The 18,517-nt window shown below is 41.5% G+C and overlaps 1 protein-coding gene across 1 annotated transcript in view; it reads right to left on the bottom strand.

The window, feature by feature from the left end:
* The window catches only part of LOC143998037 (epidermal growth factor receptor-like), a 77,405-nt gene that overhangs the window by 42,777 nt on the left and 16,111 nt on the right, over positions 1–18,517 (bottom strand). The window contains exons 6-8 of the mRNA XM_077493816.1: positions 17,219–17,360; positions 8,297–8,413; positions 4,509–4,641 (exon numbers count right to left, since the gene is read on the bottom strand). Coding sequence (XP_077349942.1) covers positions 4,509–4,641; positions 8,297–8,413; positions 17,219–17,360 — 392 coding nt within the window. The remainder of the gene's footprint in view (positions 1–4,508; positions 4,642–8,296; positions 8,414–17,218; positions 17,361–18,517) is intronic.

Below are 18,517 nucleotides of genomic sequence, written 5' to 3'. Positions count from 1 at the left end.
CAGAGATGAGCGTAGTAGAACAGCAAGCAGGATCTGGAGCCAGAAGGGATGTCAGCCAAGCAAGTCTTTAACAGGAACACAGGAGAGTGTCTCTAGAGATGTGACCTAGATTGGATGGCATAAGTAGGCAGGACTGACGAGCAGGATATCATCAACAGGTGAGTCACTGTGGAGAGGCAGGAGCTGGCAATTAGCCGACAGCTGAGCGGCCAGCTTTGAGAAGGAAGGGCTGAGCCCAGCCCTGACACCTAGGACCTCATGACCTGCAGGTACAATTTTATTACTGCAGCTTTCTTTTATTATATATAAGTGTATTACTGTCTCCTTTTTATATATGGGATTTAATAAATGCTAGTGCATTCTCTTTGTTTTGTGCTTTCTCTATCCATGCTCATCAGTAAAACTCAGAGAGCCCTCAATGAATATTTTGTTGAATTTATCTACCAGAAAGATTCTCCCCATTGGTCATCCTGCAGAGTACTTAGAGAAATGTGATATCCAAATACTTGTATGTGAGTACATTATCTTACTGTTTTATTTTTTTCATGAAATTCCATACATACTACCCTTAGATAGTGGTGCTTTCTCTCCTGTGTTTTTTAATTTTTTTAATTTACAGTACATGGTATTGGTAGGAAATGTCTCAGATCCCATCTGGAAGAGAGATTGCTGATGGTGATAAAAGTATGACACTGAAAAAGTGTGCATCCCTATATGAACTATCATAAACTCACATGGACTCTGAATACTCCACTTGGACATTGGATGAAGTTTTTTTGCATTTTTATTGTGACCCCCTACTCTTGACCTAACATTCTAGGGTATTGTTTGCCTTTATGCTGGGTTATCCTAGTACATCCCTTGGCAGGGTTATACTTGGTCTGTGATCATACTCTAGATCCCTTACCATGCTGGGAGGCCAGCAGTCAACTGAACCTACCAGCATGCACATATAACTGACTAAAGTGTATGTAAATTCTCACCTTGTAAACACCCCGTTCAATTTAAAATAGAAATGAAAGGCAAAACATTTGTGTATAGATATAAAAAAAACATTATAAATACCTTTTTTTGCCCTGTTTTCTAAGTGGTCATTATACAGTTAAGAACAGAGAGCTAGGGGAGGAGAAACAGCAGTACACTGAACTTCCTAGTGAATGGCGTGTGAACAGAAGTCTGATCATTGGAGGAGAGTATACTGAGTTCCCAGCACAGCTAGAGAACTGACCACACTTTGCTTTCATGCCTAGTGTAGTCTGTTTTTAATAGGAAAGCAGAGGGACTGGCAGGATCACCAGGGATTTCTCACAAAAGAATCAATACAAAGAGAACAGGACACTTTGTCATACAACTACATGGTACAGCAGGTACATATCAGGAATATGAAATGTTGGGTTTACATACACGTTAATGTTTCCACAAGTAACATCTATCTTCTCTACATTTTGAAAACTACATAAATGGGAATGTCACATTGATATGTTTCAGTACTTGAAGTTGGTGGAATAAATCCTTATGATAATGACACCACAGGGATCCACTCCAAGAAATGCACCACCACCATAAGAAAAACATGCATACCATATAGCAAGAAAAAACAGGCATATGGTTATAGCCCAGCCAAGGACTTTACTTGCACAGAAGATCTTAGGAATAAATAGCACTGGATAGATGGCTGCAATGATTTAACACACTTTTTTAATTATAGAAAAAAGTATTGCACATACATTTATATGTTTAAAAAAGTCGGCTGGCTCGCAACAAACTCCCGTCTCCCTAATAAGACAGCGTAGTGACGTCAACAGGTACCCTCCTCCATACGCTTTTCATTATATGCGACGTTGTCAATGGGGAACAGGCAGCGTGTTGACTCACCACCTTATAAGCAAAGCCACACCTCATTCTGAGTCTCGGGTGCGGGACCACAGGCGCCATGTTGGATATGGCCATCCCTTCCTTACCAAATAGAAAAAGTCGCAATTTATGAATATTAACAGCTAAATTTGTAAATAATTAAATTAAAGGCAATGGTGACGTTTATCCACCAAAAACCTTACCTATAAATCAAAGTGACGAAAAAACAAAAAAACAAAACATAACCTAATAAAAAGCCACATCATCTTGTTAACCCATTCACGGAGTTTAGCAAGTGAGTTTAACAAATGAATATATACCTTCATATTAATTAACCGCTTCAGCCCCGGAAGATTTTACCCCCTTCCTGACCAGAGCACTTTTTGCGATTCGGCACTGCGTGGCTTTAACTGACAATTGTTCGGTTGCGACGTTGCTCCCAAACAAAATTGGCGTCCTTTTTTCCCCACAAATAGAGCTTTCTTTTGGTGGTATTTGATCACCCCTGCGTTTTTTATTTTTTGCGCTATAAACAAAAAAATAGTGACACTTTTGAAAAAAACACATTATTTTTTACATTTTGCTATAATAAATATCCCCCAAAAATATATAAAAAAAATGTTTTCCTCAGTTTAGGCCGATACGTATTTTTCTACATATTTTTGGTAAAAGATATTGTAATAAGTTTTTATTGATTGGTTTGCAGAAACCTTATAGTGTTTACAAAATAGGAGATAGTTTTATGGCATTTTTATTCTTTTTTTTTTTTACTAGTAATGGCGGCGATCTGCGATTTTTATCGTGACTGCAACATTATCGCAGACACATCGGACATTTTTGACACATTTTTGGGACCATTGTAATTTATACATCAATCAGTGCTATACAAATGCACTGATTCCTGTGTAAATGGCACTGGCAGTGAAGGGGTTAACCACTAGGGGGCAGGGTAAGGGTTAAGTGTGTCCTGGGGCGTGTTTCTAACTGTGGGAGGCGTGGCTACACGTGACAAGTCACTGATCTCTGCTCCCAATCACAGGGAGCAGAGATCAGTGACAGACACTGTCACTAGGCAGAACGGGGAGATGCTTGTTTAAATTAGCATCTCCCCGTTCTTCTTCCCCGTGAGACGATCGCGGGTATCCCTACGGCAATCGAGTCTGTGGGACCCGCAACCCAACTCATGGATGTCCCGGCCGGTGCGCGCGCACCGCCAGTGACGCGCATGCGATGGTACAGCGGCAAATTTAAAGGGACATACCTGTATGCCCATTTGCCTGTCCATGCCATTCTGCTGACATACATCAGTGTGCGCCGATCAGGAACCGGTTAAAGGGGACTTTAATTCCCCATATAAATCAGTTAAAAGTTTACTATCCCTAAAAAATACATTTTAAATTTTAATTGAATAAATGATAATAATTCTATATCAACTCTTCAAACCTCCGGTGTAATTTAATATCCTATCACATGCCCAAAAAATATTTATAAGCAATTATATTTTAAACAATGCTAAATAAATAATTAATTAATTGGTTAAATAATTAGTACTAAAACTAGTAACCCTCATGGCTATTCATAATCAAATTTTATAAACAATATACTAAAATGAATGAATATATTAGAACTCAATAGATGAATAACATAAAATAAATGATTAAAAATTATCAAAATTAATTAATCCCACACAAGTGACTCAGATCAGGTTTACACTAGTGGCCATTAAGTATTATCGATAAAGTCATTTACATCAACGTCTATGTTCAACACGTAAGGGGCATAAGTCTTAAGCTTATGGATCCAGGACATTTCCAACCAAGATATTTCCCTCACTAATGAGCTACCCCTCCAGTTGGGACTAAATTTATCTATGCCCACAAAAAGAGTGTTGGAAGGATCTTTCTTGTGTACAAGCAAAGTTTTAATATTGGTAATGTGTTCATTGAGACAAACCTGTAGGGTGCGTTTGGTCCTCCCTATATTTTAATAAACCACATGGGCACTGCAATAAGTAGACCATCCTCACTGTGGATCAGGTAATGAACGGTATCCAACATGGTGCCTGTGGTCCCGCACCCGAGATTCAGAACGAGGTGTGGCTTTGCTTATAAGGTGGTGAGTCAACACGCTGCCAGTTCCCCATTGACAACGTCACATATGACGAAATGCACCTGCAGGAGGGCACGTCACCACGCTGTCTTACTAGAAGGACGGGAGGTTGTTGCGAGCTGGCTGGCTCTGTTTTTATATGTGATTTTTAAACATATAAATGTAAGTGCAATACTTTTTTCTAAAATTAAAAAGTTAGACAATATTATGGTGGTGGTACACTTCTTGGAGTGGATCACTGTGGTGTCATTATAAGGATTTATCCCACCAACTTCAAATACTGAAACATAGGATCATATTATTCAATCAATTATCCTGATTCATCAATTGGGACTATTCTAGCGTGGCTTCACTTATCTATTCTACTTGTTGTGTATCTCACATTAAGCTGCTGCTTTTTTTGATTTTTTGTTGACACACTAGCGCAGTTCTAACTCCTTTTATAGGAATGTCACGTTACTGCCCCAAGAAATGGCTGAATAAAAAAATTAAAAATACTTTCTTTATCTTTATAACTGACAAAAGTAAAAAATGTTTGGATGTACCCAGTTTTTGCCACTAATAGGAGAAGTATGCTTCCTTGTACAATGGTGCAGTTTTCAAAATCATCAATATTTGTGGAATTTATGGACATTATCGACTGTAATTTTCCATGTCCAATCCCATCACATATTACATCTGAAAAAAAAAGTGGTTTATTACGCTACAGCTGATAAGAATTCATATGGTTCAGCGACAATACATTTTATGCATTTTCTGTACTCGTTATCTACATAAAATAGCGATAACCACCTTACTTTAAGTTAAACTCTAGCCTGAAAGTTTTATTTTGTTTTGGACAGAGCAGAGAATGGTTAGAACCTCCATCAGGTTTTTATTTCTGCCTCTGGCCCCAATTGGGGAGATTACCCTCACCCAACAGAAGTTCTGCAAAACCTCAAACATAGCAATGAACCCTTTTTAAGTCTATACGGTGCATCTTGGTTTTTTTTTTCTAGTCTTTTTTGGGGATAATTAGTTTAGCGGTACCCCCGAAGGCCCCAGAAGTATTTAAGTTCCCTTATGTATTTTCCCAGAATTGCCCCCCAGCCAGGCACACAGTCACTCTTTTGTCTCAATGAACATTCTAGTGGGGTGCTTTTCTGATACTTTAATGAAGAACTTAAAGCCGCGATCGTGGCTGTCAGCATGAGATCAGAGAATTATTTTTTTGCAATCTTATGCTTTACGGCCTGGAGGAGAGATGTGGGGTCTTATTGACCTGTCATGATAGATTCCTATTACAAGGGATGTTTACATTCCTTGTAATAGGAATAAAAGTGATCCAAAAAAATGAATGTAAAAAAAAAAAAAAAAAAAAAAAGTAAAATAAAAAATAAATAAAATAATTTTCTTTTAAAACACCCCTGTCCCCCAACACACACATAAGCCCTGCCCACATATGTAAACGCAGTTCAAAGCACACATGTGAGGTATTGCAGCGTGCATTGGAGCGAGAGCAATAATTCTAGCCCTAGACCTCCTCTGTAACTGTAAACTGGTAACCTGTAAAAAGTTTCAAAACGTCGCCTATGGAGATTTTTAAGTACCGAAGTTTAGCGCCATTCCATGTGTGTGCACAATTTTAAAGTGTGACATGTTAGGTATCTATTTACTCTGCGTAACATCATCTTTCACATTATACAAAAAAATTGGGCTAACTTTACTGTTTTGTTATTTTCTAATTCATGAAACCGCTTTTTTTCCAAACAAAAGGCGTTTGAAAAATTATTGCGCAAATACCATGCAAGGTAAAAAGTTGACCGCCATTTTATTTCCTAGGTTGTCTGCTAAAAAACATATATAATGTTTGGGGGTTCTGAGTAATTTTGTAGCAAAAAAATTATGATTTTTACCATTTTCGCCAGACTAGGCCCAGTATGTAGTATCAGTATTTTTTGCTAGGAAATTACATATAACCCCCAAACACTATATATATATATATATATTTTTTTTTTAGCAGAGACCCCAGGGAATAGAATGTCGATTGTTGCAATTTTTTATGTCACACAGTATTTGCGCAGCGATTTTACAAATGCAATTTTTTTGGAGAAAGTACACTTTAATGAATGAAAAAGAAACAAAACACGATGTTTACCCCAATTTTTTTGTACAATGTGAAAGATGATGTTACGCCGAGTAAATAGATACCTAAAATATCAGACCTTAAAATTGCGCATGCCCGTGGTACTTAAAAATCTCCATAGGTGAGACTTTAAAGGCATTTACAGGTTACCTGTTTAGAGTTACAGAGGAGGCTAGCACTAGAATTTACTGCTCTCATGTGGTACGAATACCGTGTACAAATGTGTGCGCAACCTATGCATACCTTCGCCTCTGCGCAGGACCACAGAGGGATAGAGGCACTTTAATGTTTTTTTTCTTACTTATTTTACTTTTGTTTTTACTTTTTTATTATTACACTGTCCCTATATTAACTTTTTTTTTTTTTTTCCCCTAGCACTTTTATTCCTATTACAAGAAATGTACAGTGGGCGGGGGGGGGGGGGGGAAGTATTTGATCCCCTGCTGATTTTGTACATTTACTCAATGACAAATAATTGTTCAGACTATAATTTTAATGGTAAGTTTATTTTAACAGTGAGAGACAGAACAACAACAAAATCCAGAAAAGGGCATTTCAAAAAAGTTACTAATGGATTTGCATTTTAATGAGTGAAATAAGTATTTGACTCCTTCGCAAAACATGACTTAGTACTTGGTGGCAAAACCCTTGTTGGCAATCATAGAGGTATAACGTTTCTTGTAGTTGGCCACCAGGTTTGCACACATCTCAGGAGGGATTTTGTCCCACTCCTCATTGCAGCTCCTCTCCAAGTCATTAAGGTTTTGAGGCTGACATTTGGTAACTCGAACCTTTAGCTCCCTCCACATATTTCCTATGAGATTAAGGTCTGGAGACTGGCTAGGCCACTCCAGGACCTTAATATGTTTCTTCTTGAGTCACTCATTTGTTGCCTTGGCCATGTGTTTTGGGTCATTGCCATGCTGGAATATCCATCCATGGCCCATTTCCAATGCCCTGGTTGAGGGTAGGAGGTTCTTACTCAAGATTTGACAGTCCATGGCCTTGTTTGTTGTCCTTTTGATGCAATAAAGTTGTCCTGTCCCCTTAACAGAAAAACACCCCCATAGTATAATGTTTCCACCTCCATGTTTGACAGAGGGGAGGGTGTTCTTGGGGACATAAGAAGCATTCCTTCTCCTCCAAACATGGCGAGTTGATGCCAAAGAACTTGATTTTGGTCTCATCTGACCACAACACTTTCACTCAGTTCTCATCTGAATCATTGAGATGTTCATTAGCAAACTTCAGACAGGCCTATACATGTGCTTTCTAGAGAAGGGGGACCTTGCAGGCACTGCAGTATTTCAGTCCTTCATGCGTATTGTGTGACCAATTGTTGACTATGACCCCAGCTCCCTTGAGATCATTGACAAGATTCTTCCACGTAGTCCTGGCTGATTCCCCACCGCTCCCATAATAATTGAAACTCCACGAGGTGAGATCTTGAATGGAGCCTGAGGGAGATTGACAATTATTTTGTGTTTCTTCCATTTGCGAATGATCGCACCAACTGTTGTCACCCTTTCACCAAGCTGCTTAGCGATGGTCTTGTAGCCCATTCCAGCTTTGTGTTGGTCTACAATCTTGTCCCTGACATCCTTGGACAGCTCTTTGGTCTTGGCCATGGTGGTGAGATTGGAATCTGATTGATTGATTGCTTCTGTGGACAGGTGTCTTTTATACAAGTAACAAGTTGAGGTTAGGAGCGCTCCCTTAAAGAGAGAGCTCCTTATCTCAGCTCGTTACCTGTATAGAAGACAGCTGGGAGCCAGAAATCTTGCTGATTGATAGGGGATCAAATACTTAATTCACTTAGTCAGCGCCTCAGCCCTGTGTAGGTCCCCTCATGTTCCCTGGCCAGGCTAATGGGGAAATCAGAAGCCCTGGCTGCGACCCTGAGGCAGCAGTGCACCCTAGGCAGCTGCCTAGTACGCCTAGCAGGAGCACCAGCCCTGATGATGATGCAAATTCATTGTTCATACTGTAGGATCAAGGAGGAAAGGTGACATACAAAAACCTCAAACCAACCCAGGAATAGGGGTGTCACCTTACTGGCTGTGTAGCAAAGGTGGGTTTATCATTAGATGGACATAAAATAATTACAAAATATTTAGCAGATAAAAGTGCAAACATATATATTTACCAGGTATTTAGCAGTTTTTCTGGATTGCATTTTTTGTGATAAATGTATCATAAAAGTATTACCTTTAGTACACATTCCATCACAGTTTTTGCATTTGCGGACACCATTTTCTTTCACCTCATATGCCTTGGAATGGCATGTCTTAACACAAGACCCAAGATCTGTTTCTAGGAAATTATCTATTAAAATGAATAGATAAATAAATGCACACATATATAAATATTTATAGCAATTCAATATTTGTAAACATGTACCACATAGGAAAAGGCTCAAAATGCATGATTAATTATGAGCACTGATGCTGACAAACCTGGCCTTGGTATCAAAGTGTCAAAAAAACTCTGGCTATAAGAAGATTGAACCTAAAGGCAGAAAAAAGGAAGAAACTCCACTAATTATAAGCCCTTGTACACACGGTCGGACATTCTGACGGAAAATGTCCGGTCGGACCGTGTTGTCGGATAATCCGACCATGTGTGGGCTTCATCTGACTTTTTCCGTCTGAATGTCCGACCAACAAAGTTTGAGAGCTGGATATAAAAGAGGGGGACTGACCATTTGGCCACTCGGGCACTGCCCGAGGGACCCGGGCCACTAGGGGGCCCCATCAGGGTTGCCAGCCTCAGTAAAACCAGGGACAGTATGTAAAAACCTGTGTTTTTTTTACATCTGTCTCTGAAATGTCCCTTACCGACATACTTTTGGTCTAAAAATCCCGAGATTATAGCTGTCCCACCTCTCCAGTACCTCCTCAGCCAATAGAAACATGTCTGTGTATAATGTGTGTACATGTATGTGTATACTGTGTGATTTTATACTGTGTGGCCCCATAATCTCTGATTGCCTGGGGGCCCCATAATCTCCTATTGCCCGGGGGCCCCATGAGTTGTCAGTCTGCCCCTGTCTAAACCTCTGAAAGATCGCCTTCCCTTGCTTTACTGCATATACAGACTGATTTTACTGTTGTGGGTTTACTAACACTTTAGGCTACAGAGGCAGCCAGAACCATGGCAAAGATTATTCCCCTTGTTGTGTTCAATGAACAATACCGCCAGTGAACTTGACCTATTCATATGAATAGGACTGCACGTAAATTTAGAGCCAAATGCTAGGCTCGCAATTATGGCATGGTATTTTCATTCAAAATCCCCCTAAGGTTGTGAAAAAAAATAATAATTAGGAGGCAGCAGTATTACCTTATAAATGCCTATCAACCGTGCCTGAACGCCACTCTCTGAAAAGTGATCACTCTTCAAACAGCAACACAGATGTAAATGAGATCTAAAGCCCCATACACACTATCAGATTTTCTGCTTATTTTTTCCTTCAGATTTACCAAAACCATATAATATGAGGTCAAACTTTAGGAGTTTCAATGTGTATATAATCGGGCAGGCCCTTGCACTACAAGATTTTGGTAAATCTGAAGGAAAAAATCAGCAGAAAATATGATGCGTATGGGGCTTTACACTTTATCCATTCCCACTATATAAAATAAAAGGAGTGTGAAATAATCATGGTACAATAGAAGAAGTCTGTACAGGATAGAATCATTTTGGTTTTTGTTTCAAAAAGATATACAACGGAACAGAAGATTGCAAAACAAAAACAGTAGTTCTGTGCAGATATAAAAAAAATTGAAAATATAAAGTATACTGCGCTGTGAAAAGAAGATACAAAAATAGCAGCCAGCACATCTGTAGACAAAAAAAATTTGAGTCGAGGGCGTAATTATGGTTGGTGCTACGATTGTTTCCCTATTGGCTGTCTCATTCTGAGGACTGGCTCTTAATCCTTCTGATATTAAATAAGAAAGTGAACTGCTTTGTCTCTATGGAGATATGGAATGCAAGCGGAAGTTATAACACCCGGCTACGCTTTCATAAGGAGGCTTGGTTGCCATCTTTATAACCACATACCATTCGCGGATAGATGTACGGATGTAGAGGCATGATTATACTAGATGAGGTATATTCATACATATAGCACCTTCTTATTAGATTAATTATTCATATATTATTTATGATTGATTGGATTGTTACCTGGAATTATTGTTCTGTTGGGCTCGCTACCGGATTCGAGACCGGAAGTGATGTTATGTTGGATGCTTTTCCGGTGTCATGGTATCTCAATTTGGGGTCATCAGATTTATAAAAGCGATGCAAATGATGTAGGGGGGTCCATACCCCAGATGATGACTTGTTAGTTGAAATGTGTCGGATGGACCTACCTACAAGCATCACTCGTGCACCTGTACCTACATATGATATGCTTACGTATGTTTTTATTAAATACTACTTTTAAACGGTATCACGCTATGCAAGTTTTTTCATTATATTACGCATGTTACGTGGTTACCGAAACTCTTTCCTCTACATGAAATTATGTTATACATCCTCTGTATTCCATTGATGCCTTGGCTCAGTTAATGTTGATTAACCGTTTTGGATCCAGGACCAGCTGTACCCATCGGGTTTACTGATTAACAAGACTTTTTGACTTGGGGGGTATATGCCTCTTCAAGTCAATGATTTCTGGTAAGCCTCCTCCTATCAATGGTGGTGGTGTTTTCAGTTCCGGATGATCCTGCACTGCCGGAACTTGGGAACATCAGGCAAAAAGGATAGATGAAACCTATAGTTTGCAAAAAAGGGAGTTTGTTTGATCGCGGAGTGTATAGAGTTATATGTGAACTTTGCTAATGGCAAAAGAGAGGCCCAGTCATCTTGTGCAAATGAGGAAAAACAGCGCAAATACTGCTCTAGGGTCTGGTTCATCTTCTCTATTTGACCGTTAGTCTGCGGATGGTATGCAGAAGACAAACGGTGTTTAATGCCCAGAACTTCACATAACTTCACATAACGGAAACCTGCGTTACATCAGAGGGGGGCGGGGTCACCCACAAGTCATTGGGGAAGCCAGGCTTTCCCCCCTGCGTCAGAGGGGGGCGAGGTCAGGTGACGGGTGGCCCCGCCCTCCTCATATAAGTAATGTCAGGCTGCCGGGATCCCCACAGTGTCTTCACCAGTGGAGACAGAGGATGGATGGACTGCGCTGCGCTGGACTGGAGGGAGAGATCACCCATCACTGAATCAGATCAGCGATTGATGGACCCCAGAGAGATAATCATCCGTCGCTGGATAGCAAGAGTGGATTACCACCGCTGGAATCTTTTTTTAATTTTCTTAATTTTTAATAAAGGACTTTTTCAAAATTGTGTTTGTCTTTTTTAACATTCTTTTACACTTTCTTTATGAAATGGTAGGGGTACTTTTGTACCCCCTTACCATTTCAAATGGGGGGGCCAGGATCTGGGGGTCCCCTTGTTTAAGGGGGCTTCCAGATTCTGATAAGCCCCCTGCCCGCAGACCCCCACAACCACTGGCCAGGGTTGTGGGAATGAGGCCCTTGTCCTCATCAATATCAACGTCAACATCATCAACAACGTCTGTGACCCCTAAAGCATCCTCCCAATGTTGAGGGCATGTGGCCTGGTACGGTTCAGGAGGGGGGGGCGCTCTCTCGTCCCCCCCTCTTTTCCTGCCGCCTGCCAGGATGCGTGCTCGGATAAAGGGTCTGGTATGGATTTTTAGGGGGAACTCCACGCCATTTTTTTTTTATTTGGCATGGAGTTCCCCTTAAAATCCATACCAGACCTGAAGGGTCTGGTATGGATATTTAGGGGGAACCCCACATCATTTTTTTTTACATTTGACGCGGGGTTCCCCTTAATATCCATACCAGACCTGAAGGGCCTGGTAATTGAATTTGGGGGAACCCCACTCTTTTTTGTTTTTATCAATGACTTTCAATGACTGTTCTCTGTATTACGGGGAGCCGACAATTCATTATAGCCGCGAGTGATTTTAAATGACTTTTTTTCCTGCAGAAATGGCACTTTGTACAGGGACAGTTCTAAGCATGGGAAACATGCGCCCCTTTACAGGCATACTATAAACACCCCCCAGGTACGAAATTTAAAGGAACATTACACTTTTATTGTTTCACTTTAAGCATTATTAAAATCACTGCTCCCGAAAAAACTGTGTTTTTAAAACTTTTCTTGCATTGATACATGTCCCCTGTGGCAGGACCCAGGTCCCCAAACACTTTTTAGGACAGTAACTTGCATATTAGCCTTTAAAATTAGCACTTTAGATTTCTCCCATAGACTTGTACAGGGTGTTCACTGTTCGCCGAACAGGCAATGTTCTAGTCGAACATGAGTTCGACTCGAACTCGAAGCTCATCCCTATTATGGATGAATTCTGCAAAGCATGTAGTGAAAGGGCCTCCCTGAATACTTTCAAATGGTACTGCTTAAAGTTTTGTTCTCCTATTTTCTTGATAGGTAATTGCAGAATGAAAAAATGTGCTTCCATTTGTACAGTGTGTATTTTTATTTTTGTATTTTGGCACTTCTTGCCTATCCAGTGGGCTGCCAATAGTGTAAGTAAGGAGGGGCTGGCCAAAGTAACACACATTATGTATGCATTCAGCTCTTAATGAAGTGGAGAAGGTTACTTGTCCAAAACATCTCCCCCTCCTCAAATTTTTCCATAGTGGAAAATGTATCTCCATATATCTCCATAGTGGTGGATTGGGATTGCCACCTCCGGAAGAGAATGTGGAAGGACTCCCATTTGTCTTTGTTGCTGATGAAGCATTTGCACTGGGTGAACATCAGATGAGGCCATTTCCCACGAGGACCCTCACCCAGGACCAGAGGGTTTTTAATTACGGACTGGCCAGAGCCTGTTGTGGTGACAATTTTGCCAACTTCCAAAACATCTCCCTCCTCATTCTCTGCTTGTGTTTTGGTGACTTTCCCTTCTTTCGGAGGTGGGGGGTCCCTGGTGTCCTCAGACATCCGGAGTCTTTTCTCCCCTATGTGAATAAAAAAAAGGTATACTTAGCACACACATATTTGAGGCCAGAAATAGGAATATGAAACATTGCTTGGAATTGTCGTTTTTGACAGTGTTCCAAGCTGAAGACATTTTTATTTCATTTCCCATGCTAGAATACTTCCCTTTTTTGGACAAGATTCACACATGGAGACACCCCAAGTATCCACTGGAGCACCTGTGTGGGACACCCTAAAAAGTTTGTTCTGGTGTCCCACACTAGTGCTCCTGCGTCCAGATGTATAAACAGCTGCTAAGTGTCCTTTCCTTTACACTGAATCAAGTTTGCATTTCATTCTAGTTACAAACCCATCTAGACAACAAACTTCTTTTAATATAAATAGGCCTGAACAAATGTATGTGCCCAAAACATCGTATTTTAGTGGGCGAACGAACGGTGTTTCCTACGACCAATTAATGTGCCCATGACCATAAAAGTTGTCATTTTAAACTGTACAACAGTAAAGAAAAACACATGGAGCAGTATGCAAGAAATAACAATAATAATAATAGGATCACAGGACAACTACTTACTTTTTAGAAGCACTCTCATGATCCTTCTGTACTGATCGTGCTCCCCCAATTTGAGGTCTGACCATCATTTCCTCAGTTGATCCTTGGATCACCATACCACAACATTTTTCTGCAGACTCTTCACAACTTTAGTCATGATCTTGGCCTTTCTGACACTTTGGATTTGGGTAAGGTCCATGCTTCCCATCATAGTCGGCCCTCTTCAAGATGTCCACCATCTCTACAAAGGACATATTTGATGCTTTAAATCTCCTCCTGCATCGGAACATTCGTGGCTCCGGGCTTTGGTCGCCCTCATTGCTGAGATTATTATGCACTTGCTGTGTCTCCGCCACGTGCTCTCTCCACTGTGCCGAAAGACAAGGGGTGGGAAATAGACTAGAAAGAACATCGGGCGGGCGGAGTTTCACGCATGTGCAGTGTATATAAAGCGGGAACACGCGCGCGTCGTAAGTATGATCTGTGAGCGGAGGAGGAAGTAACGGAAGTGACGATCGTTCTAACAAAGGTAAAATTTTAACTTGGTGCATCACTGGCCTTATACTGCTTAAAGATTGAGGCCTATATTGGGTCAAGATTAGGAGAGTTTAGCCTGACATTAGGGTTTGTCTTGTGTTGTCTCTTGCAGAGAAAATGGATTGGTTGAAAGACCACAGCTTTCTCCCAATCTTCATAGACAAGTACAGGGAGCTGCCCTGTCTATGGCAGGTCAAACATCCACATTATAACAACAAATTAAAGAGGCAGGCAGCGATGGAGAAACTGCTGGAGTTGGTGAAGCCGCACGTCCCCGTGGCAAACATCCTCTATTTAAAAACAAAAATTGGTGGCCTGAGGAGCACATATCTTAGAGAGTGCAAGAAGGTCCAGGATTCCCAGAGATCAGGAGCAGCAGCAGATGACATTTATGTACACAGGCTGTGGTACTATGAGAGACCGAGTTTTCTGTCAGACCAGACTGAAGTCAGGCCATCACTCTCCACTCTTCCTTCCATGCTTCCTTCCACCTCAGCTGAGGCTTCCGACACCCAACCTGTGCCTTCCAGCCAGGAAGTAGTGGAGGAGCCCAGCTTGAGCTAAGTATAGCATTTTTCAACATATTTCTTGTCAAAAAAGAACGATGTTAACTAGATGTTATTATTAATCACTAATTGCTGATTTAATAAGGTGTTTTACATATCAATAGACATTAGTGGCCAAAAATTATTGGGACAAGAAAGAAAAATGCTGGGGTCAGAATGATAGTCTTTTCTATTTATTAACATTCAATTTGCAACAGTCACGAGCTGAAAATTGAAAGAGAAGATAGGACATTGGATAGTGAATAGTAAATGTTACAAAGGTACAAGCTGCCTCTACCATATATTTCCAACCATTTTTTTTTCACGCAGTTTGGTCATAATTTTGTGAAAGGCATATCCTGGATAAATAAATAGAGGTCTCTCTCATATTTCAGATAGAAAATAATTTTTTGGGGATTTTTTTGGATTTATTAAGGTTTAGAGCCGCATCTACCTTTTGTTTCTTTTACACATGAGCTGAAAATTGTATGTGATTGATGACCAAAAAAATAAAACTATGTCCCTTTTTCATACACAGGAAAGCCTCAGCCAAGAGGAGGGCATGGAATGTGGCAGCCAGGAGGAGGCTGTGGAATGTGGCAGCCAGGAGTAGGCTGTGGAATGTGGCAGTCAGGAGGAGGGCATGGAATGTGGCAGCCAGGAGGAGGGCATGGAATGTGGCAGCCAGGAGGAGGCTGTGGAATGTGGCAGCAAGGAGGAGGCTGTGGAATGTGGCAGCCAGGATTAGGCTGTGGAATGTGGCAGCCAGGAGTAGGCTGTGGAATGTGGCAGCCAGGAGGTGGCCAGGCCCAGTAGCCTGACAGAATCCCAGGTCCCTCCCCTCCGCCTTCCACCAAAAAGGCCTAGGAAGGGGAGTAATGTGGAGTCAGCACTCAGGCTGATTGGGGAGGCTTCTGCGGTCCTCAGAACCACCCCCACTCTTCAAGAGGCCTTTACATCCATGGCTGCATGCAAACTACAGGAAATGGAGGAGGGCCAACGCCTCTTGTGTGAAGAAGTCATGTACCTCACACTAAATAAGGGTTTGAGGGGCAAAATCACCACCAAAACCCACCTGTGTGAGTTGGACCATCCTCCTCCTCCTCCTCTTGCCACACTTCCAACACCTCAGCCACAGCCTGGATGTAAGCCTGGAAGGAAGAGTGGAAGGAAGGGCCTGGGTTCAGCCTGGTCTGACAAAAGATGCAGGCTGTTGTATGACCACAGCCTGGGGACATATATGTCATCTACTGCTGTTCCTGATCTCTTGTAGTCTGGGATCGAATTCTGCTCACTATTATATGGACTCCTCAGGCCACCAATTTTAGCTGGAAAATAATTGATGTGTGGGCTGGGGTACAAAGGCTTTGCCAATTTCAGCAGTTTCTCCAGCGTTGTCTTCCTCATTATTTGGTTATGACCCCTAACAAAGAGATATTTATTTTTCACAAATACTTGCTTATGTGTTTTCCTTCAAAAAGGGCAGTTTGTTTGTGAGTAGGCAGGCACATTTCAAAAATACAATGTCAAATTAGCAAGGGACACCAACTCCAACAACCTCCTTGAGGTTAAAAAATACAAGATAATAATGGTGTTGTGGTAACTTGACACACAAAACCCACAAAAAATTAGGGAGATCACCAAAAAAAACAAAAAAAAAACAAGAGATCTTGATTAAAAAAAAACCCCCAAAAAATATTCACTATAAAAAACAAAAATAAAAAAAAATTCTTCTGGAGATCTGACAAAAATGAAAAAAATTATATTCATGAAATCACAAGAAATAATAAAGAAAGAAGTTTGTGAGAACTCTATGTGAATATGAGCAGCAAAACTACTTCATTCCTCTAGCATTATAAAGAAGAAGAGACTTTAACATTTGCAGCGTGATGAATGTGCTACCTCCATTACGAACAATAGTTTTACCAGACCGATCGATTCCGTCTCGTAATTTATTCTGAGCATGCATGGCACTTTGTAAGTCGGAATTGTGTACACACGATCGGAATTTGCACAAACGGAGTTTCTTGTCGGAAAATTTGAGAACAAGATCTCAAATTTTGTGTGAGGGAAATTCCGATGGAAACTGTTGGATGGAGCCTACACACGGTCTGAATTTCCAACAACAAGCTCCGATCGCACATTTTACATCAGAAAGTCCGATCATGTGTACGGGGCATAATAGAGAATTACAAAGACTGAAAGCCCAAGTACAGATTAGTGCAGCTCTTGGGCTTAAGTGTAGGACTGTGGCTGTCATTGACACATTTTTCATCTTTCAACCCTACTAAATGTGTGTACCGGGCAGGACTCATTACATACTTTTTTTTTAATTAGGTCATGAGATTTGGACAGTTTACATAAATAAAAAATTGTGCTGGGTGGTGTCATTGCATATTTTAATTGAGAAGAAACAATTCCTTCATCTACATTTCTTTGCTGATTATAGATTAATTTTACTTGAACTCTGAATGTTACTTACACGGACATTTAGAAACACAGAAGTACCCAAAACTGAACTTTCCTCTAGGATTGCTTTCCAATTGGTGACTGTCTGGGTTATATACATAAGGTGGAGGACAGGTCTCTCGACATGTGTCACCATCCTGGAATCTGCGGCAAGCCTTTAAGGAAAAAAATGATTGTAAGATAGTTTAAAGAATATGTAAACCCAACATTTCGTATTTCTAGTATGTGCTTGAGGTTCAATGTACTTATATGAAAAAATATCCTGTTCTCTTTGTATTGCTGTCTTTGTGTGAAATCCCTGGTGTTCCTGCCAGTCCATCTGCTTTCCTATTAAAAACTAACCATACTAGGCATGAGAGCAGGGCTGTCTTAATGAGAGGGCACCCCTGGGCACTGCCCAGGGGCCCCAGCTGCATGGGAGGCCTCTGCACTTTCCCCAAAGCAGCTGGTCCTTGAGCCCACGCTGCCCCGAAATTGGGGGCCTCATGATGGTACTGAGAGTAATGGATACACAGGGGAGGTAGGCTGGCAGCGGTGCATCATGCTGTGCAATAGGATACCTATTATTTCACAGCCAGCAGGGAGGGGCAGGGCCAGAGTGCCAGTGATACTCTGACTCCACCCCATGCAGCTTGAATACTCAGGACTCTGAGGCCACAGGGTAGGAGCTGGAGTGGGAGCTGCTAAGTCAACAGTACTGAGAGCCCACCTGCCGAAGTAGCATTGTAGATGGTGTCATGGTGAGCCCAGCTGTCCAGCACTGATGGCATCTAAAGGCTTGGAATGCCCAAAGGGATGCTCCGTCCTCCACCCCTCCTTCTGCCTAGTTGAGTGCAGTGCTGGAGGTGGGCACAGAGCCAAAAGTTTACATGCACGTTATCTCCACTGGAAAAGGGGGTACTATATGGATGGAATAATGGTGCTGGGGGATATCAAGGGTGTATGGGGGAAAACAATGCTGAGGGGGGATCTGGGGTGTATAGGGGGTAGCTTGGGTGACTATAGTGCTAGAGGTATCAGAGATGTAGAGAGGCTACAGTGTAGAGGGTATCTGGGATGTAGTCGGGTCACAATACAAGGGGTATCATATGGTATATGGTTACAGTGCTGGGGGGAATATCTAGGGTGTAGAGGGGTCAGAGTTCTGGGGGGATATAGGGTGTAGAGGGGTCAGAGTGCTGGGGGGGGGGGGATATCTGGGATGTAGAGGGGTCAGAGTGCTGGGGAGATATCTGGTTTGTAGAGGGGTCAGAGTGCTGGGGAGACACCAATCTAGCAGATATATTATATGCACAGGACAACTTTGTTACTT

This window comes from Lithobates pipiens, unplaced genomic scaffold (assembly GCF_037356315.1).
Source record: "Lithobates pipiens isolate NorthernLeopardFrog02 unplaced genomic scaffold, aLitPip1_a1.2 Scaffold_19, whole genome shotgun sequence".
Lineage (NCBI taxonomy): Eukaryota > Metazoa > Chordata > Amphibia > Anura > Ranidae > Lithobates > Lithobates pipiens.
This window is presented reverse-complemented; position numbering and strand designations above follow the sequence as displayed.